This window comes from Bubalus kerabau, chromosome 1 (assembly GCF_029407905.1).
Source record: "Bubalus kerabau isolate K-KA32 ecotype Philippines breed swamp buffalo chromosome 1, PCC_UOA_SB_1v2, whole genome shotgun sequence".
Lineage (NCBI taxonomy): Eukaryota > Metazoa > Chordata > Mammalia > Artiodactyla > Bovidae > Bubalus > Bubalus kerabau.
In genome coordinates, this window is record NC_073624.1 from 219,872,279 (window position 1) to 219,898,252 (window position 25,974).

At 49.6% G+C, this 25,974-nt stretch overlaps 2 protein-coding genes across 4 annotated transcripts in view; one reads left to right on the forward strand and one right to left on the reverse strand.

The window, feature by feature from the left end:
* The window catches only part of PSD2 (pleckstrin and Sec7 domain containing 2), a 39,206-nt gene extending 32,691 nt beyond the window's left edge, over positions 1-6,515 (forward strand). Inside the window, exon 15 of the mRNA XM_055555308.1 lies at positions 5,421-6,515. Within this exon, the coding sequence (XP_055411283.1) occupies positions 5,421-5,630 (210 nt within the window). The 3' untranslated portion in view covers positions 5,631-6,515. The remainder of the gene's footprint in view (positions 1-5,420) is intronic.
* A 4,085-nt stretch (positions 6,516-10,600) lies between these two features.
* NRG2 (neuregulin 2) overlaps positions 10,601-25,974 on the reverse strand; it is a 199,138-nt gene continuing 183,764 nt past the window's right edge. For all 3 annotated transcript variants that reach the window (XM_055555340.1, XM_055555332.1, XM_055555350.1), the window contains 5 exons: positions 21,616-21,718; positions 19,122-19,245; positions 18,646-18,773; positions 17,575-17,802; positions 10,601-12,560 (listed from right to left, as the gene is read on the reverse strand). In XM_055555340.1, coding sequence (XP_055411315.1) covers positions 11,792-12,560; positions 17,575-17,802; positions 18,646-18,773; positions 19,122-19,245; positions 21,616-21,718 — 1,352 coding nt within the window. In that variant the 3' untranslated portion in view covers positions 10,601-11,791. The remainder of the gene's footprint in view (positions 12,561-17,574; positions 17,803-18,645; positions 18,774-19,121; positions 19,246-21,615; positions 21,719-25,974) is intronic.

The following is a 25,974-nucleotide window of genomic DNA, read 5'->3' on the forward strand; positions in this document are numbered from 1 at the left end:
CAGAGCTCACAAGCCCTCTCCATGTGACTTTCCCCCCTCACATCTCAGTGCCCCTCTCAGTGGGTTCATCAAGCAGAGCACCTTGGTCTCTCCTTCTGAGCTCTCCCTTTCTTCTGTTTTGTCTCTGCCCCTACCCTGCATCTGCCCTGCAGCGCTCTGCCTTCATTGTATGAAGGATGAGGGTAGACTGAGGGGAGGAAGGCAGGAACCACTTGTCCATTTTGGATTGACCTGCACATGGGGGTGGACAGATACAAGAGAGCCCAAAACCAAGCCAGGAAATCCCTGGAGCAGAGGGGCAGGGAATCGCCCATCTCAGTCTCTAGATTTCCATGCTGACTTTCTGTTGTGGTATAGAGGAGAGAGGATAGATAAATCCTGCCTTTTGGAAAAACATGATGCTTTATAGCTTTTGGAAGCCTCTTCAGATCCACTCTCTCTGCAAGGTAAAAAATAACCATGCTGATTGACTTCATTTCCCTTATGTTGACTGATTTAATCCTCATATCAACTGTATGATGTGGGTTTGTTATCCCCATTTTACAGATGGGGAAATTGAGGCTTGGAAAGGTTGGACCATGTGCCTGAGACAACACAGTTAAGTCCAGGAGCCAGGATCCTAACCAGGCAACTGACTGTGCCTCCAAAGCCCTGGTCTTTCTCACCCTCAGCCTGACTTAACTGGGGGGTAAAGAGGCAGGGCAGATGGACAGTAGGGGAGGTAGAGCCCAAAACGAAGAGCTTTTCAGTTTCTGTGGCAGAGCTGGGTGAGAACAGAATCTTATGACCCTTAGTCCCTGCCTCTCCCGCAACAGTGGTGAGGGCCTGAAGCTCTGAGTCAAGACCTCAGACACTGCCAAACCTCCCTTCTAATTGTTTACCAATTTACAGCCCCTTTAATAGCTCATGAGCACACCTGTCTCTCCATACCCTCACCAACACTGGACGTAGTCTTCGTTAATCTGATAGGTTTAGCAAGTGGTGTCTTATTGATGTTTTAACTTGGTTTAAATTTTTTAAAACAATTGTGATTTAAAAAGCATAGCTTAAGATTGATCATGGTTAAGGTTAAGGAATCAAAGGTTAAGGAACCATTTTAAGATTTATAGTTCAGTAATGTTAAGTTGGAGAAGGCAGTGGCACCCCACTCCAGTACTCTTGCTCAGAAAATCCCATGGATGGAGGAGCCTGGTAGGCTGCAGTCCATGGGGTCGCTAAGAGTCGGACACGACTGAGCGACTTCACTCTCACGCACTGGAGAAGGAAATCGCAACCCACTCCAGTGTTCTTGCCTGGAGAATCCCAGGGACGAGGGAGCCTGGTGGGCTGCCATCTGTGGGGTCGCACAGAGTCGGACACGACTGAAGCGACTTAGCAGAAGCAGCAGCAGCAACAGCAATGTTAAGTCTTTTCATATTCTTGGGCAACTAATCTCCAGAACTTTTTCATCTTCCAAACTGAAACTATATAGCTATTAAACAACATACTCCTCAGCACCTTCCTCCTGGCCCTAGTCCTTGACTACCACAGTTCTACTTTCTGTTTCTATGAATGTGACTACTGCTCTAAGTGCTTCATACAAGTGGAACCACAGAATTTATACTTTTGTGACTGGCTTAAGGCTTTCAGGCTTCATCCCTACTGTATCATCTATCAGAATTTCTTTCCTTTTGCTCTTCTGTTGTATTTGGACACCACGTTTTGTCTGTCCTTTCATCGGCTGATGCACATTTGGGTTGCTTTGATCTTTCGGCTGCTGTTAATAATGCTGCCATGAACATGGGTATGCAAATGTTTCTTTGAGATCCTACTTTCACTCCTGCTTTTATGTCCAGAAGTGGAATTGCTAAACTGTATAGTAATGTTATTTTCACTTTTCGAGGAATAACCACACTGTTTTCCATAGTAGCTGTATCAATTTACATTCCCACCAATAGTGTACTTGGATTCTAATTTTTCAACATCTTTATCAACACACTTGTTACTTTATTATTTTTTTGGATAGTGGTTATCTTAATGCATGTGAGGTGATAATCTCATTGTGGTTTTGATCTGTATTTTCCTGATGGATAATGATGTTGATGGAGAAGCTCTATATAGTCAGCAATAACAAACCCTGGTGCTGACTGAGGCTCAGATCATGAGCTCCTTATTGCAAAGTTCAGGCTTAAACTGAAGAAAGTAGGGAAAACTACTAGGACATTCAGGTATGATCTAAATCAAATCCCTTATGATTATACAGTGGAGGTGACAAATAGATTCAACGGATAAGGTCTGGTACACAGAGTGCTTGAAGAACTATGGACAGAGGTTCGTAACACTGTACAGGAGGTGGTGACCAAAGCCATCCCCCCAAAAAAGAAATGTGAGAAGGCAAAGTGATTGTCTGAGGAGGCCTTACAAAAAGCTGAGGAAAGATAAGTGAAAGGCAAGGGAGAAAAGGAGATACACCCAACTGAGTGCAGAGTTCCAGAGAGTAGCAAGGAGAGATAAGAAGGCCCTCTTAAATGAACAATGCAAAGAAATAGAGGAGAATAATAGAATGAGCTAGACTAGAGATCTCTTCAAGGAAATTAGAGATACCAAGGGAACATTTCATGCATGTTGTGACATGACATTTCATGCAAAGATGGGCATAATAAAGGACAGAAATTGTAAGGACCTAACAGAAGCAGAAGAGATTAAGAAGAGGGGGCAAGAATACACAGAAGAACTATATACAAGAAAGGTCTTAATGAGCTGGATAACCATGGTGGTATGATCACTCACCTAGAGCCAGACATCCTGGAGTGTGAAGTCAAGTGTGCCTTAGGAAGCATTACTGTGAAAAAAGCTAGTGGAGATGACAGAATTCCAGCTGAGCTATTTCAAGTCCTAAAAGATGATGTTGTTAAGGTGCTGCACTCAATATGTCAGCAAATTTGGAAAACTCAGCAGTAACCACAAGACTGGAAAATGCCATTTTTCATTCCAGTTCCAAAGAAGGGTAATGCCAAAAAATGTTCAAACTACCATACAGTTGTACTCATTTCACATGCTAGCAAGGTTATGCTCTAAATCCTGTAGGCTAGGCTTCAACAGTATGTGAACTGAGAATTTCCAGATATACAAGCTGGGTTTTGAAGAGGCAGAGGAACCAGAAATCAGGTTGCCAACATTTGCTGGATCATGGAGAAAGCAAGGGAGTTGCAGAAAAACATCTACTTCTGCTTCATTGACCATGCTAAAGCCTTAGACTGTGTTCAGTTCAGTTCAGTCACTCAGTCGTGTCCGACTCTTTGCAACCCTATGAACTGCAGGACTCCAGGCCTCCCTGTCCATCACCAACTCCTGGAGTTTACCCAAACTTTTGTCCATTGAGTCGGTGATGCCATCCAGCCATCTCATCCTCTGTAGTCCCCTTCTCCTCCTTTCTTCAATCTTTCCCAACATCAGGGTCTTTTCAAATGAGTCAGCTTTTTGTATCAGGTGGCCAAAATATTGGAGTTTCAGCTTCAACATCAGTCCTTCCAATGAACACCCAGGACTGATTTCCTTTAGGATGGACTGGTTGGCTTTCCTTGCAGTCCAAGGGACTCTCAAGAGTCTTCTCCAACACCACAGTTCAAAAGTATCAAGTCTTCAGTGCTCAGCTTTCTTTATAGTCCAACTCTCACATCCATACATGACTACTGGAAAAACCATAGCCTTGACTAGACGGACCTTTGTTAGACTGTGTGGATCACAACAAACTGTGGAAAATTCTTAAAGAGAAAATTCTTACCTATCTCCTGAGAAACTGTATTCCAGTCAAGAAGATACAGTTAGAACCAGATGTGGAACTGACTGGTTCCAAACTGGGAAAGGAGTATGTCAAGGCTGTATATTGTCACCCTGCTTATTTAACTTATATACAGAGTACATCATGTGAAATGCCAGGCTGGGTGAATCACAAGGTGAAATCAAGAATTCCAGGAGAAATATCAACAACCTCAGATATTGGCATATATACATATACCTCAGATATTCTACCACTGTAATGGCAGAAAATGAAGAGGAACTAAAGAGCTTCTTGAGGAGGATGCATGAGGAGAGTCAAAAAGCTGGCTTGAAACTCAACATTTAAAACACTAAGATCATGGCATTCAATTGCATCACTTCATGGCAAATAGGAGGGGAAAAAATGGAAGCAGTGACAGATTTTATTTTCTTGGGTTCCAAAATCACTGAAGATGTTGGATGCAGCCATGAGAAACCTAGACAGCATATTAAAAAGCAGAGACATCACTCTGCTGACAAAAGTCCATATAATCAAAGCTATGGTTTTTCCGATAGTCATGTATGGATGTGAGAGTTGGACCATAAAGAAAGCTGAGTGCTGAAGAATTGATGCTTTTGACTTGTGGTGCTGGAGAAGACTCTTGAAAGTCCCTCGAATTGCAAGATCAAACCAGTCAATCTTAAAGAAAATCAACCCCAGATATTCACTGGAAGGACTGTTGCTGAAGCTGAAGCTCCAATACTTTGGCCACCAGATATGAAGGGCTGACTCATTGAAAAAGACTCTGATGCTGGGAAAGATGGAAGGCTAAAGGAGAAGGGGGTAGCAGAGGATGAGATGGTTAGATAGGATCATTGATTCAATGAACGTGAATTTGGGTAAACTCCAGGAGTTAGTAGAGGACAGAGGAGCCTGGTGTGCTGCAGTCCATGGGCTTCAAAAATTGGACATGACTTAGCAACTGAACAACAGCAGCAAAATGATGCTGAGCATCCTTTTTTGTGCTTACTGGTCATTAGTGTATTTTCTGTGGTGAAATGTCTATTCAAGTCCTTTATACATCTTGAAATTGGGCTGTGTTTTGTTGTTGAGTTCTAGGAGTTTTCCCCCCCTTTTAATATTCTGGCTACTAGACCCTTACTAGATTGCTGCTGCTGCTGCTGCTAAGTCGCTTCAGTTGTGTCCGACTCTGTGCGACCCCAGAGACAGCAGCCCACCAGGCTCCCCCGTCCCTGGGATTCTCCAGGCAAGAACACTGGAGTGGGTTGCCATTTCCTTCTCCGCTTACTAGATTAATGATTTGCAAATATTTTTCCCATTCTGTAGATTGCATTTTCATTCTATTGATTGTGTTCTTTGATACAAAGGTGTTTTAAATTTTGATAAAATCTCATTTGTCTATTTTCACTCTCATTGCCTATGCTTTTGCTATCATATCCAATAAGTCATTGCCAATTAACTTTGATTTTTAAAATTATGAGTTAAATTTCTGTGCGTGCCCTTTGCCTATTTTAAAAATTGTTTATCTCCTTTTATTGGTTGGTGAGAACTCTCTAAATATCAAGGAGAGAGTCTTTTGTCATATAAGGTATAAATGTGTTTTTTTTGCAATTTGTTATCTTTTGACTTTGTTTTTGGCCCTTCTCTGCTCTTTTCCCAGAAAAGCCGTTATGAGACCTATATCCACCTCCTGGCTGTGAAGATCAAAGTGGGCTCTGATGACCTGGAGCGGATTGAGGCCCGATTGGCCACCCTGGAGGGGGATGACCCTTCACTCCGCAAGACACACTCAAGCCCTGCCCTCAGCCAGGGCCATGGAACTGTGACTGGCAGCAAAGCCAAGAGGGATACCACTGGGCCTGATACTTAGCTGGCAAGGATGGGCAGGCCTCAAAGGCAGGCAGTGCCCCTGGAGGGGCCAGTGAGCACAATTCCAGCTAGGGGCCACTCAGACAAGCTGCAGACAGTTATTAGGCAGCCAGAGGGGTGTGGAGAGCCTTGTGGGCTGAGGAGATGGAGATGCTATTCATGGTGTCGGTCTTGCATCCTAGGGCTGCTCTGGGCCTTAGAGCCTGTCGCCAGCCCTCACCTCCCTCTCCACTCTGGAGCCTCAGTTTGTAGGCCAGTTGTGTGCATGCTCTAGACACCGTCTCACTGGAGAAGCAGGAAGGGTGGTTGGCTTTCCAGGCTCTCCTCTTCTCACAGTTCCTCCCCTCATCTCCTTTCTGAGGGCAGGTCTCAACCCCAGGTCTCAGTTTGGACTCCCACCCCTTCTCCTCCTTCCTCTGAGTTGACCAGCAGCAGGTCTGCAGACCACCAGCACTGTCCAATTCTCCCTCCACTCAGCAGCGCTGGGAACTGCACCCTGTTCTCCTGCCTTGCCTGGCAATAACCCAGCTCTCAGGCCTGTCCCTCAGTGCCAAGCTCACCTTCCATCCATCAAGACCACTCCTGCTTTCTTTTATAATGACATAAATGTATATATATAAGAATTATATACATATATAAACTACCCCTTTAGAGATGGTTTTGGAACTGATATCAGAGGATGAAATGAGGTATGGAAAAGCCTATCTCAGATACACTTGTTAGTGAGGAGAGCTGCTCTTTGGCCCCTGGAGGCTCTGACTCTCTGGAAGAGAAGATAGAGATAGTGTGTCCTCCTCTCTCCCTGTTTCCCCTCTTCCGGCTGACCTGTGATTTAAACTGCTCTTACAGTTAATGCTTTGGAATAAATAGTGTGTGTGCGTGCTGCCCCGTCTGTCCCACAGGTGTCCTGGGGTGTGAGTGGGATGGGACTGCGGCCCTGCTTATATTTTGGTCTTTGTGTTGGTGCTGCCAGGTCCCTTGGGCCCAGAGGTAACCTCTTGTACAGATCTACTGCTACAGGAATAAAAGACACTCTGCCTTGCAAATAGCCACTTGTCAACAAACCCAAAGATGTTTGGTGGGAGAAGCCTATGGAAGCCATTAATTCTTGGTCTTGGGGAAATGTGGAATGACAAGTTGTTGATTGTTAGGCTGATATTTCTTACACTCTTTGAGTGACTCAGAAATGCTAGTTAAGGACATGTCTGGAAAGGACAATTTGCCACATGATGATCGCAGACTAGCATCTTTTAAACCCTGCATTCCTCAGACTGACAAGTGGTGGGGGTGATGGCACCCTCAATGCAACTGTGATGAGTAAATCCTTTCTATTTTTTAAACAGATTACTGTAGTTTGGCCAGCAGTTTGACCTCAGTGGTAACATATTTAGATAATAAGATAAGCCAACCTTGCAACTAAGTACCCGACATTTACAAGCCCACTCACATTTGATGCAAGGGACCTGTGAATCTGTGGAGAGATGTAGTGATTTAAATACAGATTATTTAATTTGGATCAGCTGAGTATTTTATAACCAAACCATCTGGCACCTTCATTTTGCTGAGGGGAAGTTAATGTTCATTTAAGTGAAATTGAAAGAGCAATGTGGCAACATAAAAAGCTCTGTGTACTTTTTCTCTGTGCTGTCTCAAAGATCCTTTGAGTTTGGGGTCTGCCTCCCACCCTCTACCTCTTGAGGGTGGGTGAGTGAAAGCAGAGGAGCAGGCTCCATCCGCTGCAGACAGGTGTGCTTCCCTGAGCACAAGTTGTGCCTCCCATCAGTTAAAAAAAAACTTTTAGTTCACTTTCTTAATTGTATAATTATTTATTGTAAATTATATACATGTACTACTGTACTAAAATATTATGTACATTATAAAACATACACAAAATAGAAATTTTAAAAAGATGAGATGAAAATAAATCTAAAGCAAAGTTCTAATATTTTTTTCTGCATTCCAATGGACCACATGTTCCCTCTGCCCCTAATATGTCCATTTTCCAGGACTGTCCAAATCCAGAGCCTTGGAGGACAGCAGGTGAGATGTAATAAGTGGTTTGCGCCACCTGGTGGTCCTGGGAAGTGGCTGCAGGCTTAGGGACCCCTGGGGGCTGACCCTTGAGGACAGCCTCTCTCCAGCCTCCATACACTCATTCAGTGAGATGAACAGCGCTGCACATTGTGCTGGGTGCTGGGGATACTATTGTGAGAAAAGGATTGACCAGATCCCTGTCCACACGGGGCTCACAGTCTAATGGGGAGGGAGATGGTCAGTCACCATTCCCATCTGGGACTCTGGAAAGGCTGGGGAGACAAGACAAAAATGACCTGGCCGAGAAAAATTGGAGTGGGGAAGACTGACTCAGGAAGCTGCCTGAATGTCCTAAGTGCTCCTGGGGGATAGGATGGTAGTAGTAAGGCCCTTCTTAGGGCTATACTTCTTCCTGGTAGGCAATACTAAAGATGCCCCAGAGCGAAACTGGAGAGGCAGCGTGAAAATGGGGCCTCTCTGGCCACCCCAGCGCCTAGGTTCCATTCACACCTGTGAATGAACAGGTGGCTGATGAAGAGTCAAGGAAACTGATTAGATTCTGGCGTTAGACTCTCAGCAGGTATCTTAGAATTCAGATAATAAAGGTACCTAGTGGGCTCATGTGAGGGTCAATGAGTTTATCAAGAGGTTATTCAGAATTAATTGGGGTGACATAGAGATAGATGGATTTACTGCAATCATGGAGGTGGTTTCTGACTAAAAATTTAGAAGGTAAAAACTTAGGGCCCTCAGAAGGGTCAAGTGAGTGTACTAAACTGGGTCATGAAAAGGGCAATGGGTTCATTGAGAAGTCATAATTAGTTGAGGTCACAGAGAGGTCAGTGGGTTCACCAAGAGGTCATTCACAATTACTTGGGGTCATAGATCAGTGTGCTCAGAGTTCTGAGTCAAAATTTAGAAGGGAGGTAACTTGGGCCCTCAGAAAGGTCAAATGAGGACATGAAGCTGGGTCATGAACAGGGCAATGGGTTCACTGAGAGGTCAGTCACAATTAGTTGGGTCATAGAGAGGTCAATGGGTTCACTGAGAGGGCATTCATAATTACTTGGGGTCATAAAGAGGTCAGTGGGCTAATTTGAGTCAGGAAAGTGGTTTCTGAGTCAAAATTTAGAAGGGAGGTAACTTGGGCCCTCAGAAAGGTCAAATGAGGACATGAAGCTGGGTCATGAACAGGGCAATGGGTTCACTGAGAGGTCAGTCACAATTAGTTGGGGTCATAGAGAGGTCATTCATAAATTACTTGGGGTCATTAAGAGGTCAGTGTGCTCACTGGAGTCAGGAAAGTGGTTTCTGGGTGAAATTTTAGAAGGTAGGTAACTCAGGCCCTCAGAAGGGTCAAATAAGGACATAAAACTGGGTCATGAAAAGGGCAATGGGCTCACCAAGAGGTTCATTCAGAATTAATTCTGGGTTTTCATATAGATCATAAATCACACAGATATTACTGGCTCTCAGAAAATTTTAAAGCCAACAGCAAACTCAGAGCTAGCACAATGATCTGGATGAGATCATCAGGGGCTGGAGAAGTCAATGATTTGCAGCTTTGTGTAGCACTTAGTTCATTAATTTTGTTTCTTTGCAACAGGTTCTCCCCCCACGCCTGCTCCATGTCCCCACATAAATACATGTCTAGTTCTTTACTTTTCTATATCATCTCCCCTTCATCCAGTTTTTGCCACTCTCTGTGTGACTCAAGAATGCAAAGCACAGGATATGGTCATCACCATCATCAAATTTGCCACCAATAGGCATTTATCACATGCCAGAAGCAATCCTGGGTGCTTTATATAATCTCTACAGCAATGCTTTGAGGTAGGTATTAGCATCACCATTTCCCAGCTGAGGAAAGTGCAGCCTAGAGAAGTCACACAGCAGAGCTGGAATTTGTGAGTTCAGGCCCTCTTGATACCCAAGCTGTTTCAACCCTAGGCCTCTTCATCCTTCTTATCGGTAGGTCTCTGAACTGACCACACAAGTTCTGGGCTCATTGTGTGTACCCTCACACATCAACCACCTGAACTCTTTGGATAGCTGACTCCTTTGTGTCTGGCTTGAATCTAACGGTTCCTAGTGCTGGGTACTGACTTAGTAGCATTAGTCAATGAGGAAAAAGGCTCACCCTGGACCTCCATCTGCCTTCTCCATGCCTGAGATCATGTACTCTCCATCAGAGACTGCAAGTTTAGACAGGCCCTGGCTTTGAGGGGGTATAAAAAAACCCCAGCACCTCCTGGCAGCTGAGGGTACCCATTATGCCATTTTCATGTCCAGACTTTGCCTGTGACATGCCTGAGGCCCCAAGGGTCATCTTGCCTCAGCTGCTCCAGTGCCAACCTTACAACCCTTCCCTTCTCACCCACCTAGGCCCGGAAACTCTTGCCTCATTCTGCCCCCTGGAGCTCCAAGGCAGGAACTGGGCCAGCGTTCTGAGGCTGAGCTCAAAGCAGAGTAATCTGCATCAGCCCCTTGGCCAGGTTCCCCAGCAGCTATGGGGTGGTAGGGGAGAGGTGCTGGGGGACACCTGGTGAATGTTCTCAGAACAGGGAGGAGGGTTGGATCCCATTCTGGGAGTTGGCGCCAGGGAGGGTCTCTTTCCCACCAACTGCTTCAGACGGTAAAGAATCTGCCTGCAATGCTGGACACCAGGGTTCAATCCCTGGGTCTGGAAGATCCCCTGGAGAAGAGAATGGCTACCCACTCCAGTATTCTTGCCTAGAGAATCCCATGCACAGAGGAGCCTGGCAGGCTACAGTCCATGGGGTTGCAAAGAGACACGACTGAGTGACTAACACATTTCCTCCCAAGAACTGGTCTTGCTCTCTCCAACCTCCACACCAACATCCATCCATCTCTATCGCAGGTATTCATCCTCTGTCTTCCCTCCTCACCTAGGGGCTAGGCACACACAGTCAAACATGAGTTATTTCTGATTTTATTTATAATATAAAAATGTTCAAGTGTCAACAGTCAGGTGTTTGGACATTTCAAGGGGCAGGGTTCCCATTTGTTTAGGTTTTTTTTTTTTTTTTTTAAACAATTACCTTTTTGACAAATTAGCAGTGGATCCAGTTTTGTGGGGTGGGAGGTCAGGGCTGGAGAGGAAGTGGAAGTCATAGGTGGGGTGGGGGATGGGAGTCTGGCTGTGAGAAGGAAATGGTGTTTCTTTATTGCTAAAAGGGGAATCAAATACACTGTTGAGTGGCTCTTCTCGGTCCCAGTGTGACCATGCATCCAATCTAAAGAATCTGAAATGCAAAGGACATGCAGGCGTAAAATAGAAAAGACGACCTGTAAACGAAGGTGCTGCAGAGGACGGAGGGGCGTCCTGGAGGCCACAGGGGAGGAGCCGCGAACACTGGGGCCCTGGCAGAGCTGCTCCCTCCCCCGCAGAGGCTGTTGGGAAGACCTCTTTCTCAGAGCCCCCTTCCTTAGCAGCTGTGAGGAGCGGGGAGGCCCCCTCCCCATTCTGGTTGCTGTCGCTGGGCCTTAGTCTCCCCCTGGACTTTACCTGACCCCAACTCTAGTTCCAAGCCTAGGATCCCCACCCACAGCTAAGGGGGACCAGAACTCCAGATCTTACGAGGGGGCAAAAGCTACTCCGGACCTCACTTTCTTTCTTGGGACCCTCCTACCCATGCCCCCACCCGAACCCAAACACATGGCCTCTTTTCTCTGGTTCCTCTTCACCGCCCCCCACCCCTGCCCCCCGCCAGCTTGGGATCCTACATTCCCCCAACCCCACAATCCACACTTCTCTCCAGGAGCTCCAGATTAGCGTACAGCAAAAGGCACCACAATATAGGTTTCTATTAAAGAGTCAAAAAATTGGCCCATCTCTTTTTTTTGTTGTTTCTTTTTTTTTTTCCGAAGCTGTAAATCAGGATGTTACATATAAATAGTTTCCCTATAAAAACGTCTTTGCCGTTAGCTAGTATTATAAGACAATTTTTGCTAAAATGAAAATAAAACATTTTGTTATACCTTTTTCCTTTTATAGAAAATAAAAATATTTTTATTTCTTTTTTTCCTCCTTTCTCTCTCCAGTCGGCGGTCTCTGTTCTCCTTAAAGACAGTGGGGCGGGCGAGGCGGAGGGGGCGGCGGGGGCCCTACAGGGGCCCCGAGTCCTGCTTGCCCCGTGGGAGCGGCCCGCGGCTGTGTCTGCTGCTGGCTCGCGTGCTGTGGCTGTCCAGGGAGTAGTAAGTCCTGCTGTCGGCCGCCGGGCACAGCGGCGGCGAGTCCGAGCGCAGCGCGTCGTGCGCCGCGCGCAGGCCGAGGAAAGGCGTGCTCTCGGCAGCCAGCGCCCCGTCCGCGTCCTCCGCGTCGTCGTCCGAGGCCGAGGCCGAGCCGCCTCCAGAGCCGCTGCTCAGCGACAGCGAGTCCCGCGCCGCGCGTGCGCGTTGCGCCGCCAGCCCGTTGAGGCGCGAGCGGCGCCAGCGCCGAGGCCCCGCCGACGTCCTTCGGGACGCGCCGCGGGCCCGCGGCCGCGGCGGCGGCGGGGGCGCGCACTCCTGCGTGGTCTCGTACTCGTCGTCCTCCGGGATGCGGAAGGGGCTGGCGGGCAGGCTTCCCAGGCTGCCGCCCAGCGCGCAGGCCCCTCGCCGGGGTCCTGGCCCTGCTGCGGGGTAGTAGTAGCTGTCGTAGCTGCGCTGCATGTCCGCGCTGGGCCCAGGCCCCGGTCCCGGGCCGGGGGGCGCCGGTTGCCGCAGGAGCGGCTGTTGCTCCGCCAGGCGATAATTGATGGGCGCGGCGGGAGGCAGCGACACGGCGTGCGCCGAGTTGGGGGACGTGATCTCAAAAGTCGGCACCTGCGTGGCCAGCGAGTAATGGAAGTCCACGGGAGAGAGGCGCGCAGGCGTAGTTAGGGCAGACACGTACCTGCGGGGAGAGGCAGAGACATGGGCCGGTGGCCAGGGGATGGGGCAGACCTGACGCAAAGCAGTAGTCTAGCCCCGGATCCCTCCCGCAGGAGCCATGCTGGTATTCCTCAGTGACCCTAAGCAATTTCCTTAGTTTCTCTGAGCCTCAGTTTACTTATCTGTGAATCAGGAATAAACACAGTGGTCATTCCATAGCATTGTTGGGTGATTCCATACACATATCAGTGGTCCTTGGTTGTGGGGATGTTCACAGTCACCAGTGTTCCTGAATGGTTACTTTGGACCAGGCTTAGGCTGGGGCATTTTACGTGTACCAGTTCATCTAATACAGTAAATCTGTAAGAGGCGTCTGTTAATGCCATACTACTCCTTAGGAAACTGAGACTCAAAAGATTTAAGTGACTTACTCAAGGTTCACACAGCCAGGAAGTGGTCAAGCTGGGATGTGAACCCAGGCCATTCAGGTATGAGGTAAATCAAACCCCTTATGATTATACAGTGGGAGTAACAAACAGATTCAAGGGATTAGATCTGATAGAGTGCCAAAGAATATGGACAGAGGTTCGTAACACTGTACAAGAAGTGGTGACCATAACCATCCTCAAGAAAAAGAAATGCAAGAAGGCAAACTGGTTGTCTGAGGAGGCCTTACAAAGGCCACTGAGAAAAGAAATGAAAAGGAAACAAGAAAGGGAAAGATACACCTAACTGAAGGCAGAGTTCCAAAGAATCAGTTCAGTTCAGTCGCTCAGTCATGTCCGACTCTTGGCGACCCCATGAATCGCAGCATGCCAGGTCTCCCTGTCCATCACCAACTCCCGGAGTTCACCCAGACTCACATCCATCGAGTCAGTGATGCCATCCAGCCATCTCATCCTCTGTCGTCCCCTTCTCCTCCTGCCCCCAATCCCTCCCAGCATCAGAGTCTTTTCCAATGAGTCAACTCTTCGCATGACGTGGCCAAAGTACTGGAGTTTCAGCTTTATCATCATTCCTTCCAAAGAAATCCCAGGGCTGATCTCCTTCAGAATGGACTGGTTGGATCTCCTTGCAGTCCAAAGAATAGCAAGGAGATATAAGAAAGCCTTCTTAAGTGAACAATGCAAAGAAATAGAGAAGAATGGGTAAGACTAGAGATCTCTTCAAGAAAATTAGAGGTATCAAGGGAACAATTTCACACAAAGATGGGCACAATAAAGAACAGAAATGGTAAGGACCTAACAGAAGTAGAAGAGATTAAGAAGAGGTGGCAAGAATACACAGAACTGTATAAAAAAGGTTTCAGTGACCTGGATAACCATGATGGTGTGATCACTCACCATCACTCAGCCAGACATCCTGGAATGTGAAGTCAAGTGGGCCTTAGGAAGTATTACTATGAACAAAGCTAGCTGAGGTGATGGAATTCCAGCTGAGCTATTTCAAATCCTAAAAGATGATGCTATTAAAGTGCTGGACTCGTTATGCCAGCAAATTTGGGAAACTCAGCAGTGGCCACAGGACTGGAAAAGATCAGTTTTCATTCTAATCTCAAAGAAGGGCAAAAGCCAAAGAGTATTCAAACTACTGCACAGTTGTGCTCATTTCATGTGCTAGCAAAGTAATGCTCAAAATCCTTCAAGCTAGGCTCCAACAGTAGGTGAACCGAGAACTTCCAGATACACAAGCTGGATTTAGAAAAGGCAGAGGAGTCAGAGATCAAATTGCCAACATTTGTTGGATCACAGAAAAGGCAAGAGAATTCCAGAAAAACTCTAGTCCTGTTTTATTGACTTGACTGTGGATGGTAACAAACTGTGGAAAATTCTTCAAGATATGGGAATACCAGACCATCTTACCCGCCTCCTGAGAAACCTGTATGCAGGACAAGAAGCAACAGTTAGAACCAGACATGGAACAATGGACTGGTTCCAAACTGGGAAAGCAGTACATCACGGCTGTATATTGTCACCCTGCTTATTCAACTTATATGCAGAGTACATCATGCAAAATGCTGGGCTGGATGAATCACAAGCTGGAATCGAAATTTCTGGGAGAAATATCAGTAACCTCAGATATGCAGATGATACCACCCTAATGGCAGAAAGTGAAGAGGAACTAAAGAATCTCTTGATGAAAGTGAAAGAGGAGAATGAAAAAGCTGGCTTAAAAGTCAACATTTAAAAAACTAAGATCGTGTGATCTGGTCCCATCACTTCATGGCAAATAGATGGGGAAACAATGGAAACAGTGACAGACTTTATTTTCTTAGGTTCCAAAATCACTGCAGGTGGTGACTGCAGCCATGAAAAATAAAAGATACTTGCTCCTTGGAAGAAAAGCTATGACAAACCTAGACAGAGAATTAAAAAGCAGAGACATTATTTTGCTAACAAAGGTCCATCTAGTCAAAGCTATGATTTTTCCAGTAGTCATGTATGGATGTGAGAGTTGAACCATAAAGAAGGCTGAGCACCAAAGAATTGATGCTTTCAAACTGTGGTGCTGGAGAAGACTCTTGAGAGTCCCCTTGGACAGCAAGGAGATCAAACCAAGCAATTGTAAAGGAAATCAGTCCTGAATATTCATTGGAAGGACTGATGCTGAAGCTCCAGTTTACTTCAGCCATCTGATTCAAAGAGCAGACTCTGAAAAAGACCCTGATGCTGGGAAAGAGTGAGGGCAGGAAGAGAAGGGGGAGACAGAAGATGAGTTGGTTGCAGGGCATCATCGACTCAATGGAAATGAGTTTGCAGAAACTTTGGGAGATAGAGAAGGACAGGGAAGCCTGGTGTGTTGCAGTTAATAGGGTTGCAGAGTTGGACACAGTTGAGCGACTGAACAACAACAGGCAGAAACCAGGACTCATACTGCCCAATTACTCATTGTAGTCCCTGCATTCAGCCACCCCTGTGACTTGGACTCCCCTTCCCTCAGGGACAGTTCATCCCTTGGCTGATGGCTACAGTGGGGAAATATTCCTTTTTAAGGTGAAGCTAAAATCTGCCTCAGGGAAGTGACTGCTCCCACCTCAAGTAGGAGCTCAGCCCAGAGCACAGTTATCAAGACCACACTTAAGCATCTCTGCTTGGAGCTAAAGAGCACCAGTTCCTTCAAAAGTTTGCCCTTCCAAATACCTCCCAGTCTGGGTCCCAGGCACCAGTCCCTGTTCTTTCTCCACATTTCCCTTTCTGGGTAAACCAGCCTCTTGCCCAGCCATTGTCTATCTCAGGACAGGGACTCTCACCTCCTTGCCTCTCTTTCAAATGGTAGAGCTGGGCACCTCACTGCTTGCTCAAATCCCTATACTGTCTTTCTGAATCATCTGACTCCTCTGTCTTCCCTCTTTCACATTTTCCACATGTACATCCATCAAGTCTTACCCATTCATTCCCTTTCTCCTGGATCATACCCTCCACCCTGCTCTACTCCATCCTGGGACTGGATGTTCACTCTGGTCATGCCCCCACCCCAGGATCTTTCCTTCTTCAGCCTATGCACTTCCCAGAACAATCTTTTAAAGTCACATCTCTGCTTTAGGAGGCCCTTCCTGCTTACCCACCCAGGGCTGTCTATCTAGCCCCAGCCTGCCTGCTTATGCCCAGCTCCCCTCTCCCCATACCTCAAGGCACCTCACTCACCAGCTCTGTCCTCAGTGCCTCTGCTGGAACTGCTCATGGTGTTCCCCTCACCCAGAAGTTCCTCCCAACCTTTCTACCTCCACCCATCAAGGAGTCCTATTGCTCTTGTTACTGTTGACAACCACAGCTCCACCTAGTAAGCACCAGCTCCATGTCAGGTATCAGACAAAGAGCTTTGTGCTTGATCTTAGGTAGCCTTCATAAAAGCCATGAGACAGGTATAATGTTCACTGTTCTACAGCTGAGGAAACCAAAGCACAGAGGTGATCAACGTGCCCCAAGTCACACAGGTGGTGGAACTGGGCTTGGAAAGGTTAGTATTAGAAAAACCTAGTTGCTCCTCAGAGCCTGCGGTCAGACTGGCTTTCTCTGACCTAGTGGGGTGTTCTATGTTTAGCACTTTTCATGGGCAGCTGGGAGCTTCAGTGGTTTGTGCCCGTGGCTGGCATGGAATAGGCTGAGTTGAGCCTTCTCCACCCTAGCCTGGAGTTCCTTGTGAAAATGGAAGTGTTAGTCACTCAGTTGTATCTGACTCTTTGCGACCCCATGGACTGTAGCCCTCCAGGTTTCTCTGTCCATGGAATTCTCCAGGCAAGAATACCAGCGCAGGTAGCCATTCCCTTCTCCAGGGGATCTCTCCTACCCAGGGATCACACCCAGGTTGTCTGCATTGCAGGCAGACTCTCTACCATCTAAGGAGTTCCTAGTACCATGCCCCTTGTTCTTCTCTCCTCCCAGAGATCCTACTTGCCAAGGGGCCATGTAAGAGCTGAGCAAGAGGCAGCCTGGCCCCTGTGACTCCTGCCTGTGAGTCAGGGAAGAAGGGGATTTCCTGGTTCTCACTGCATTCATTGCTTGGGAACCCAATGGCATCTTGATCCATGGGGGCCTAGTCGCTGATGCTTCCAGGGCCTCAGGAATTCTTGGCTCATTCCTATCCTGCACTGATCAGTTTCCTCACAGACAGCCTCTCTTCCCACTCTCTCATCTGTTTGATCTTGGTGTCTGTTTCTCCTGGGACATGGGGCCTCTAGGTGACACCAGCATAGGGCAACCATATGTTCTGGTTTGTCCAGGACAGCCCCGGTTTGTTCCTGATGTTCCAGTACGATTATTACTAACATTCTCTTCTACTCTGAAAAGTGTCCTAGTAGGACAATTAAATTAAATAGTCATAACACATAACACTCTAGTCTACTGGCTAGAGTCCCAGCCTGTCATTAACATGTTAATGACCCTGAGCAGAACATTGAACTTTTCAGGGACCTTGCTTGCTCATCTGAAAAACGGGGATGAGGCTCTTTGGAGTGTTTCTGAGGTGACCACAGGATCGGCCCCAGGTCAGTGGTGCCAGCTCTCTGGCTGAGGTGGGTGCAGGTCACGGGGACTGACCTCTCACTGTGTGGGGAGTCACGCAGGGAGTCTATGGAGTCGTGGTAAGGTGGCACGGCAGCCCTGCGCCGCTCCTCCAGGCTGTAGGCCGCCGCCCGCCGTGCCCGGGCCTCCACACATGCTGGACTGTTGCACTTGCTGGTGCCCACTGATGACAGCACGATGCCCGACTGGGAGTCAGAGGTCAGGCTCTCAGAACGGTCCAGGCTCCATGTGTGGCTCTCATGCCTGGAGAAGCCAGGTGGGAGTGACATGAGGGGACAGGAAGGGGTAGGGCAGCCCAGCACGTGTGGTCCCAGGCCCACCCCTGCCCTGGTTCTTCACTCCTTCTCAGTCTCCCTCAGCTCACTGCCCTCTGCTCTGGGGTGATGTGTAATGCCGTAAATGCTAAATCCCAATCTGGGGAGGAGGCGAGCTGACGGCCTGTGGGTGGGTGGGCTGCAGTGCACACAGCCCTCTTCCTTTCCTCCCTGCAGCAACCTCCCCTTGGTCTCCTTGGCTGTGACCCCTCCACTCCCATGGTCCCGGGATACCTGCCTCAACCACCCAGCCCCAGGGGCCAATATACAGGGACCCCACTCCCCAGGGAAGAAAGGGGTCAACCATGTTCTCTTTAGAGCTGTATGACTTTGTGCTTGGGTAGACAGGCTTCCCTACCTCTGGAGAGGAGGCTAAGGTGGATTAGGTTCACGTGGAAACCCCAGGAGAGGACATTGAATAGCTGTGGGTACTTGAGGTACCAGGCACTTTTTGCCAGAGGAAGTGGTGCTAATGACGTCCAAACAGAACTAAATGTTAGGTGGGAGCACAGTGATGCTGTTGCTCCTCTGGGGCTGGTTTAGACTAGAAACGGGAATCCTGTTTCTTGACCTGGATGGACGTTTGGTGATGGGTTCTGGTTTGAAGCCTCCCCACCTCCATCCTCTGGCTCACTAGGACCCTTAATACAGAGCCCAGCCTGGCTGGGGAGTTTTGTGTGTGTCCCCAGGCAGGTGTGTGATGCGCATGTGCACGCCCACAGGGCGTGCACACAGGAGTCGGCCAGGATCTGTGGGCCTGGGTGGTGCCCACCTGTGGCTGGAGGTGGGCGTGGCTGTGGAGCAGTGGTGAGAAGGAGAACAGGAGTGGCTCCCGGAGAAGGTAGTCTCCGTTTCCCTCCGGATGACATGGTCTGTGGCGGGTACATTCTTGGAGATATACTGCAACAGAGAGTTTGAGGGGGGCAGTTAGCGACAGATGACCAAGTTGGCCTTCCTTCCTGGTGGGCTCGGGGAAATGAGACAGTAAGCTTCACGTGGTGGGGAGGATGGTCCACTGGATATGTAACTCGATGTTAGGGCAGCAGTGGCCCCTGGAAGTCCAGCCCCTGACCTCCCTTGAGGAAGTGGGCCAAGCGAGCCTAAGTCATCCTGGGGAGGCGAGGCCAGGCTAGTAGGCAAGGCTGAGCCCAGGATGGGCCGCTGCTTCCCTGGCCCATTCTTGCAGGGGGCATGAGAAGGCCGGCTCTGCTACGAGGGGTCAGAGTGGGGCCAGGGATCACCACTCACATCTGCCATCTGGATCTCCTCAGGGTCCAGTCGGGGGTGGCTGGGCCCGTTGGCCAAGCTCCGGTTCTGGTGGGCAGGGCACATGTTCTGTCGGAGGTGGTTATGCATCTGCTTCCGCTGTTTCCTGCAGGAGAAGGTGCATTAGCCTGGCACCCCCATACCCCACGACACACACAAAGCATGAACTCCCCTAGCTGTCACTCCAGGGAACTGGGCTACCTGTGCCCTGGACTGCCATGGCATCTCCTGCTACTGCTCTTCCTGGGCTCAGGCTGCCTTCAGCCAGGACCCCTTCAATCAACCCCTACATCATTACTACCAGCCTGCATTCAGCAGTACCTGAGTGTAGTGGTAATGAGCTTTGGCTCTGCTGAGACAGTAGAACTCTACTTTCTAGCTGTGTAACTCTGGGCAAGTTACTTAAACTCTCCATGCTCCACTTTCCTTATCTGTAAAATGGACTGATCATCTATCCATTTCCAAGACCACTGAGTGTGAAGAGTAGATAAGATATTCAATACAGTGCTGACCCACTTGCTCATTCATTCATTTATTTGGTATTGATTGGGTTTTTACTATGTGCCAGAACTCGCCTGCCAATTCAGTAGATGCAGGTTTGATCCCTGGGTCGGGAAGATCCCCTGGAGGAAATGGCATTCCACTCCAGTATTCTTGCCTGGGAAATCCCAAGGACAGAGGAGCCTGGTAGGCTGCAGTCCATGGGGTCACAAGGAGTCAGATGTGATTTAGTGACTGAACAAAGCAAAGATGCAGTTTTGGAGCAGAGGAGACAGATATAGTGTCTGCCCTCATGGAGCTTGCAGGCCAGTAGGAGAGGCAGATGATAAACACATCATCTGCCTCTCCTAATAATAATAAAAATAAATAAAAAATAATAAAAATAAATAAACAAGTACTTTCAGCAAAGTGCTATGAAGAAAATAAAACAGGATGCTGTGGTCAGGGAAACAAGACCTGTGGGGCCTCTTTCCTTTGGCACATGTTAAGAGCTCAGTACATCTGTTTTGTAATCGACAAGTCTAATCATGTCATTCCCCTGCTACAAACCCTTCATGGGTCTTCAGCATCCTGTCCCTCTCCCTAGCACTCTCTCTCCACACCCCCACTCACTGCATCCTTGGAGGGCGTGTTTCTGATCCGACACTGTGCCTCTCTGGCCTCTGGGCCTTTGCATCTAATTGCAGCACATTCCGTGCCCCTTCACCTGCTAACTTCCGCTCGACTCAGGCCCAGCTAAAATGCACCTTTTTTCAGGGAAATCCTTCCTGCCCTCCAGCTGAGGTTAGGCACCCCCGAAATATATCCCATGATCCCGCACCTCTTGCTTAGAGCCCTGGGCATTTGGCTGGTGCAGGGCCTGGTGTCTGTTCAGCAGGTGTTGAATGAAAATTTGTTGAAATGAGTAAATGTAGTACAGGTTAGAACATGGTGCTTGCTTCCCCGCCCCAGTTTTGGGCCTCGGTTTTCCTATGTGGGCTCAGTCTCCTCTCTGGGCTCCCTGGGCCCTAAATCTCAAGGTTGGCAAGGCCTTTGATCTCATATATAGGGGCAGCAGTAACCAAGACCCCAGGGCTCAGCCCCCAAATGGTGGTCATGCCCAGATTCCTGCTTTCTAGATAAGAACAGATGTGACAATCCTCTCTCTGCACTACATCACTTTACAACCTGCAATGGCTTCCTACCATCTGTAGGATAAACCCAGGCTCCCTAGTTTGACATTCAAGGTCCTATGGTGCCATGCAGGCTCCAGCTGTTCTTTTAGACTCATGCACCTTGTTTTCTTGACCCCCATCCTTTGCTCCAACTAGCCTGGGCTGCTCAAACTCCATGAACACAGTCAATACTCGCTGCCATTTGTCTTTTAGCTTGCTTTGTTTTGCTGGAACTGTCCAGCCCCGTTTCTGCCCCTTGCTCCAAGGTTCTGACGTCACCTTTCCTCTACTCAGGGGGGCCCCAACCCCACCTTCTCTGTGTTGGAAGGTGTCTTGCCTGGACTGCTCCTGGGTGGGGCCAGGCAACTCCCTTTGAGCTCTCTTTTTTCCCTGAGAAGGGGCCTCCCTCTCTGTGCTTCCCCACCTCCGACACTGCCCCAGTGTCTGCCTACTTGACAGGGCAGATGCTCCCTGCAGGATGCTCTGAGATACAATACTAGGATCATGCCCATTTTACAGATGAGGACTCAGAGAGGTTCATCAATTTCCATAGGGTTACAGGAAATGGCAGAGTTGGATTTGAACCCAGATCTGTCTTCTTTCGATGCTTGTGCTTATGACCACTCTTGTTCAGTCCTCTGGGGTCTGTCTCTCCCCTCTCTGCTCCTGCTTCTTGGCCTGGCCCTTTGGCCCCACACCAGCTGCCCCTAAGGAGCAGAGGGGAAGAGCAAGGGGGGCGCCAGGCCAGGCATGGTGGAGTGGAGAGGAGAGCCTGTCCCCACAGAAGCAGCCCCCGGTTGGCCTGAGTGCCGACAACTCACTTGGTCTTGCAGTAGGCGACCACGCAGACGATGCCCACCACCAGCAGAGCCACACAAATCCCAGTGATGGTCAGGACCCTCTTCTGGTACAGTTCCTCAGCTTCTGCAGGGGTAGAGGGTGTGAGGGGGCAGGCAGGGGGCAGACCCACAGAGGCAGGAGTGCAGACGCTCCCCTACCCCTCGTACCTTGGGCTTCCATCCATCTCTTCCCTCCCTAGCCAGTTCCCTCCCTCCCGGTCTCCCAAACACCACCCACCCATGGATCTGGTCACAAGTGACTACACCTGAGTTCACTTTTCCAAACCCTGCGCTCTACCTGATGAGTGGAAAATGCAGGGGGATGGAGGAGGTGGGATGAAGGTGAAGGTCCCGAGGTCATAGGGGAGGGTAACCCACTATGGCCTGATGGCTGCCAAGAGCCTTGATAGGCTGGGGAAAACTAGTCTTCACAGCGGTGATCATGCAGGCCCTGGGCAGAGACCTGGCCACTTTGGCTTCCTGAGGAAGGTGGAAAGTGGCTTGTTCAGGGCTAGAGAACAAGCTTGTTCTTGGGCTTGTTCTTGTTCTAGACACCAGGTCCAGAGCCTAGCCTTAGGAGGGGTGCCAGCATCAGGGACAGAGTGGGCCAGGCCTGCAGAGGTGGGCATGGGGAAAAAGGCTTTGGTTTATCCCTACAGCCTGGTCAGAGTTGTGGCCCTGGCCCACTCGGGCCCCCCGTCTCTGCCTGTGGGGAGCCCACAAGTGACAGCACAGCCCCCTAGGACAGCCGTGTGCTCAGAAGTGACCTCTACTCTTCTGAAGGAGCTGAGCTAGGCTGGGCCTCAGAGCCTTAAGAAAGACTTGACCATCCCCTCTACCCCCACTTTTTGGTGGGGCAGCCTTCTAGAACAGAGAAAGCCTAGAGGAAGAGAAGGAAAAAGGGGATAGCACACAACATGGTCACCCTCACTCCCACTTGCACCTGCTGGCCGGCCCTTCCACATTGCTCCTCCCAGCAGACTGGGATAAGTGGGGACTGGATCCAACACTTTGGTGGAACCCTGGGCAATGTGCCTAGGCCCCCAGGTTTGCAGTGCCTCCTGTGGCAAAGGTACACCCAGCAGCACAGACAGGGTACGGACGCCCAGACACACATACCTGGAGGACTACGCCTGGCTGACACACAGATCCTTCACAGGGATACAGGGATACACTCACGCACATCCGCCGTGCACGTGATCAGGCCCACGGACACACAGGCATGCAGAGTCGTAAAACAAACAGCCCTTTACCCAAGATCCCCACCTCTGGGCTCTGTGGTCCTCGTTCGGCCTGTGGTTCTCCTCCCTGGCCACCACTCAGTCCTCTAGTCAGGCCTCTGTCTCCGTTACTCCTTTGAGACCACTCTAGTCATGGTCACCAACAACCCCCTGCTGCCAAGCCTCTGGTCCATTCACGTCCCGCTCAGCAGACTCCCCCAGCTGGGCTCACTTCCCCCGCTGGCCTTCTCTCCTGGATTTCCTCCTCCTGCACTGGCTCATCTCTGTCTCAGTTGCTGCTCCCCGCTCTTCCATGTGGGCTTCAGGGTAGAAAGGCCCAGAGCTCTCAGGTGTCTTCCTCTCCCTACCTGCCCTCTCTCCCTCCATCATCTCACTCAGACTCAGACTGGAAATACCATCTGTATGCCGCTGAATCTCACATTTCTCTCTCTTGTAGCAACTTCTCCCCTAGCTCCAGATTCCTACAGCCAAGGGCCATGGCCAGGCAGATGCACTGACCCCCTCTGCCCACCCCGCCACCCGCCCTCTGCCCTTCCCATCTCTACGGTGGCAGCATCACTTTTCCTGCCGCACAGGCTCCAAGCCTCAGAACCGTTCATTCCTGATTTCCCCACCCACTCTGGTACCTGATCCATCAGCAGGTCTTCTCAGCTCTACCTACCAAATAGATCCCAGATCTGACCACTTCTTACCTCTTCCGGGGCTTCCAGCTTTGTCCAAGATGATGCCATCTTTCCCTGGACAGCTGTCCACTTTCTGACTGGATTCTCTGCTTCTATTCCTCCACATCCTGTCCCCTCACCCAGCCTATTCTCTGCCCCAAAGCCACACTGATTTCCAGTCATAAAGCAGATCATTTTACTCCTCATAAAGATCATAAAGCAGATCATTTTAAGGATGCTTAACAACCCACACTGGCATCCCCCTGCAATTCAAATACAACCTAAAAGCCTTACTGTGGCCCACAAGACCCAGAGTCACCTGGTCCCTTCCTTTAGATCCCATCTGTGGTCCTCTCCCCCATATCTGCTGTGTTTCAGAGTCACTGGCAGTCCTGCCCACCGAACAAGGCAGGCCCATCCATGTCATCCCTAACTTGCTGTATCCCCACAATAAACACTCTACCCCCACCTACTGTTTGCAGGGCTGGCTACTTTCTGTCAAGTTTTAGCCCAAACGTCACCTCACTGGACAAGCCTTCTCTGATCACTTAGTTAGAGTCAGTCCTCACCCTGGCTAGGTACTGTCCCATTCCCTTATATTGGTCTGGCCAAAAAGTTCATTTGGGTTTTTCTATTACGTCTTATGGAAAAATCCGAACAACCTTTTTGGCCAACCCAGTATTTTATGTATAATGCTTACCACCACCTGATATCTTTCTTGTTTGCTTGTTCTGCCAGGAGCGCAGCAACTCTGCGTGCTAGATCCCCAGGGTCTGGCCAACTCTGGGGCTCAGGAGTTGTTTTTGAGTCGGTGAGTGAATGAATATACAGACCACCTTTACAGACCGTCACATTACAGATGCTCACACTTGCCTCCACACCCACTGCTCATGCTCAACTCTTAACAACAAAGATTGCACCCACTGCACCCCTCCGTGTGCTCACACCCTGCACTGAGAGACCCAACAAGGTGTAAACACATCAGCACCCCCATGACAACACAGACACACACACCTACAGATTCACCCCTGTGTCCCCTGGCAGGATCACACGGACACCACAGACTTGACCCCTCTCCTCCCCACCCCATCACAGCAGATAGACAGACAGACAGACATACTCTTACACATAGACTCTCAGCTCCATCTTCTGAGAACAGCTGACGGTGGCTAGGTGGCAGGGGAACTAGGGCCTCCCCCAACCTGCCACATGAACAGCTTTTTCATAACTGCCAGCTCCACACACATCTGAGGTCTGACTGCATTGAAGCCTCAACCCCTCTTGAGCTCCTGCTTCTCTTCAGCTATATAACATGTATGGTCCAGGGTGGAGGCTCCCAGCACAAAGCCAGAGAGCGGGAAAGATGGACTTCAGAGTCCCTTCCTGCCCAGGGCATCTTCCAGGGGCCAGAGGGCAGTCCCAGGAGGGAGGTAAGGTTCTGAGCTGGGAGGCAGGAGGTACCAGCCCACCCTAGACCCTCGCTGGTGCTGCCCATAGACAAACACATGTGCCCTCATGGAGAGAGATCATGATAGGAGTAACAGCCTCAAGCAGATGGCAAAGCCTGGCAGACAAACATGAGGCAGGGGGCAGAGACAAATAGGTGTTATCAGCTGCCAGCCCGGTGCAGAATGAAAAGCAATGGAAATGGAAATGGGAAAAGGAAGGAGGATTAAAGTCAAATTGAAAGGGCTGCCTCTCTGCACAGTTCTCCGAAGCAAGATTCTGTGGCTTCTGGACACCCACTCTTCGAGGAACCTGGCTTTTTGGCCAACCCACTGGGCTGCATACAGCTCACAGGGCCTGTTCCCCTGAGTACCATGGTGATCAGCCCCAGGCAAGGGGGCGCTGCTGTACACTGGGCACAGTCTGAACCCCAGGGCACCCTGCCATGCATAAGCTTTTCTCGTCTCCCCCACATCCACGTAGTTTACTATAGAACATCCTGGCAGGGACAGGGGGATTTCTGAAATCCTCCCTTTTCCATTTTGGGGGAAAGGAAACTCAACATCCAGCACACATGGTGTCAGAGGCTGAGGAGAGGGGCTGTGTGGATGGTGCTGACCCATACACAGAGGCTCCGTACCCTTTAGTTCAAATCCAAGGTGCTCTGGCAGTGCAGGAGAGAGGAGGGTCAGAGGGGGAAGGGATGGAGGGAGAGATACAGACAGAGATGGGGGAAGGGCAGGAGAGAGAGAGAGAGAGAAACGTTGGTCAGGACTCTTCAGACACCAGCAGCAGCCTGTGAGGTGAAGGCAGGTTAGTGGGGTCCCCTCCCGGCCTCCTGAGCCCCTTCCCTGGCACCCAGCCCCCAGGAGCCCTTGCTGGGGGGTAGGGAGAAGAAGGGTTAGGCTCAGCAGGCAGGGCGGGTTCTTTAGAGATGAGCTGTGGGGTTAGCACCTGGTGGGGAGGGGCAGAAGTCAGTTGGCAGATGTCCC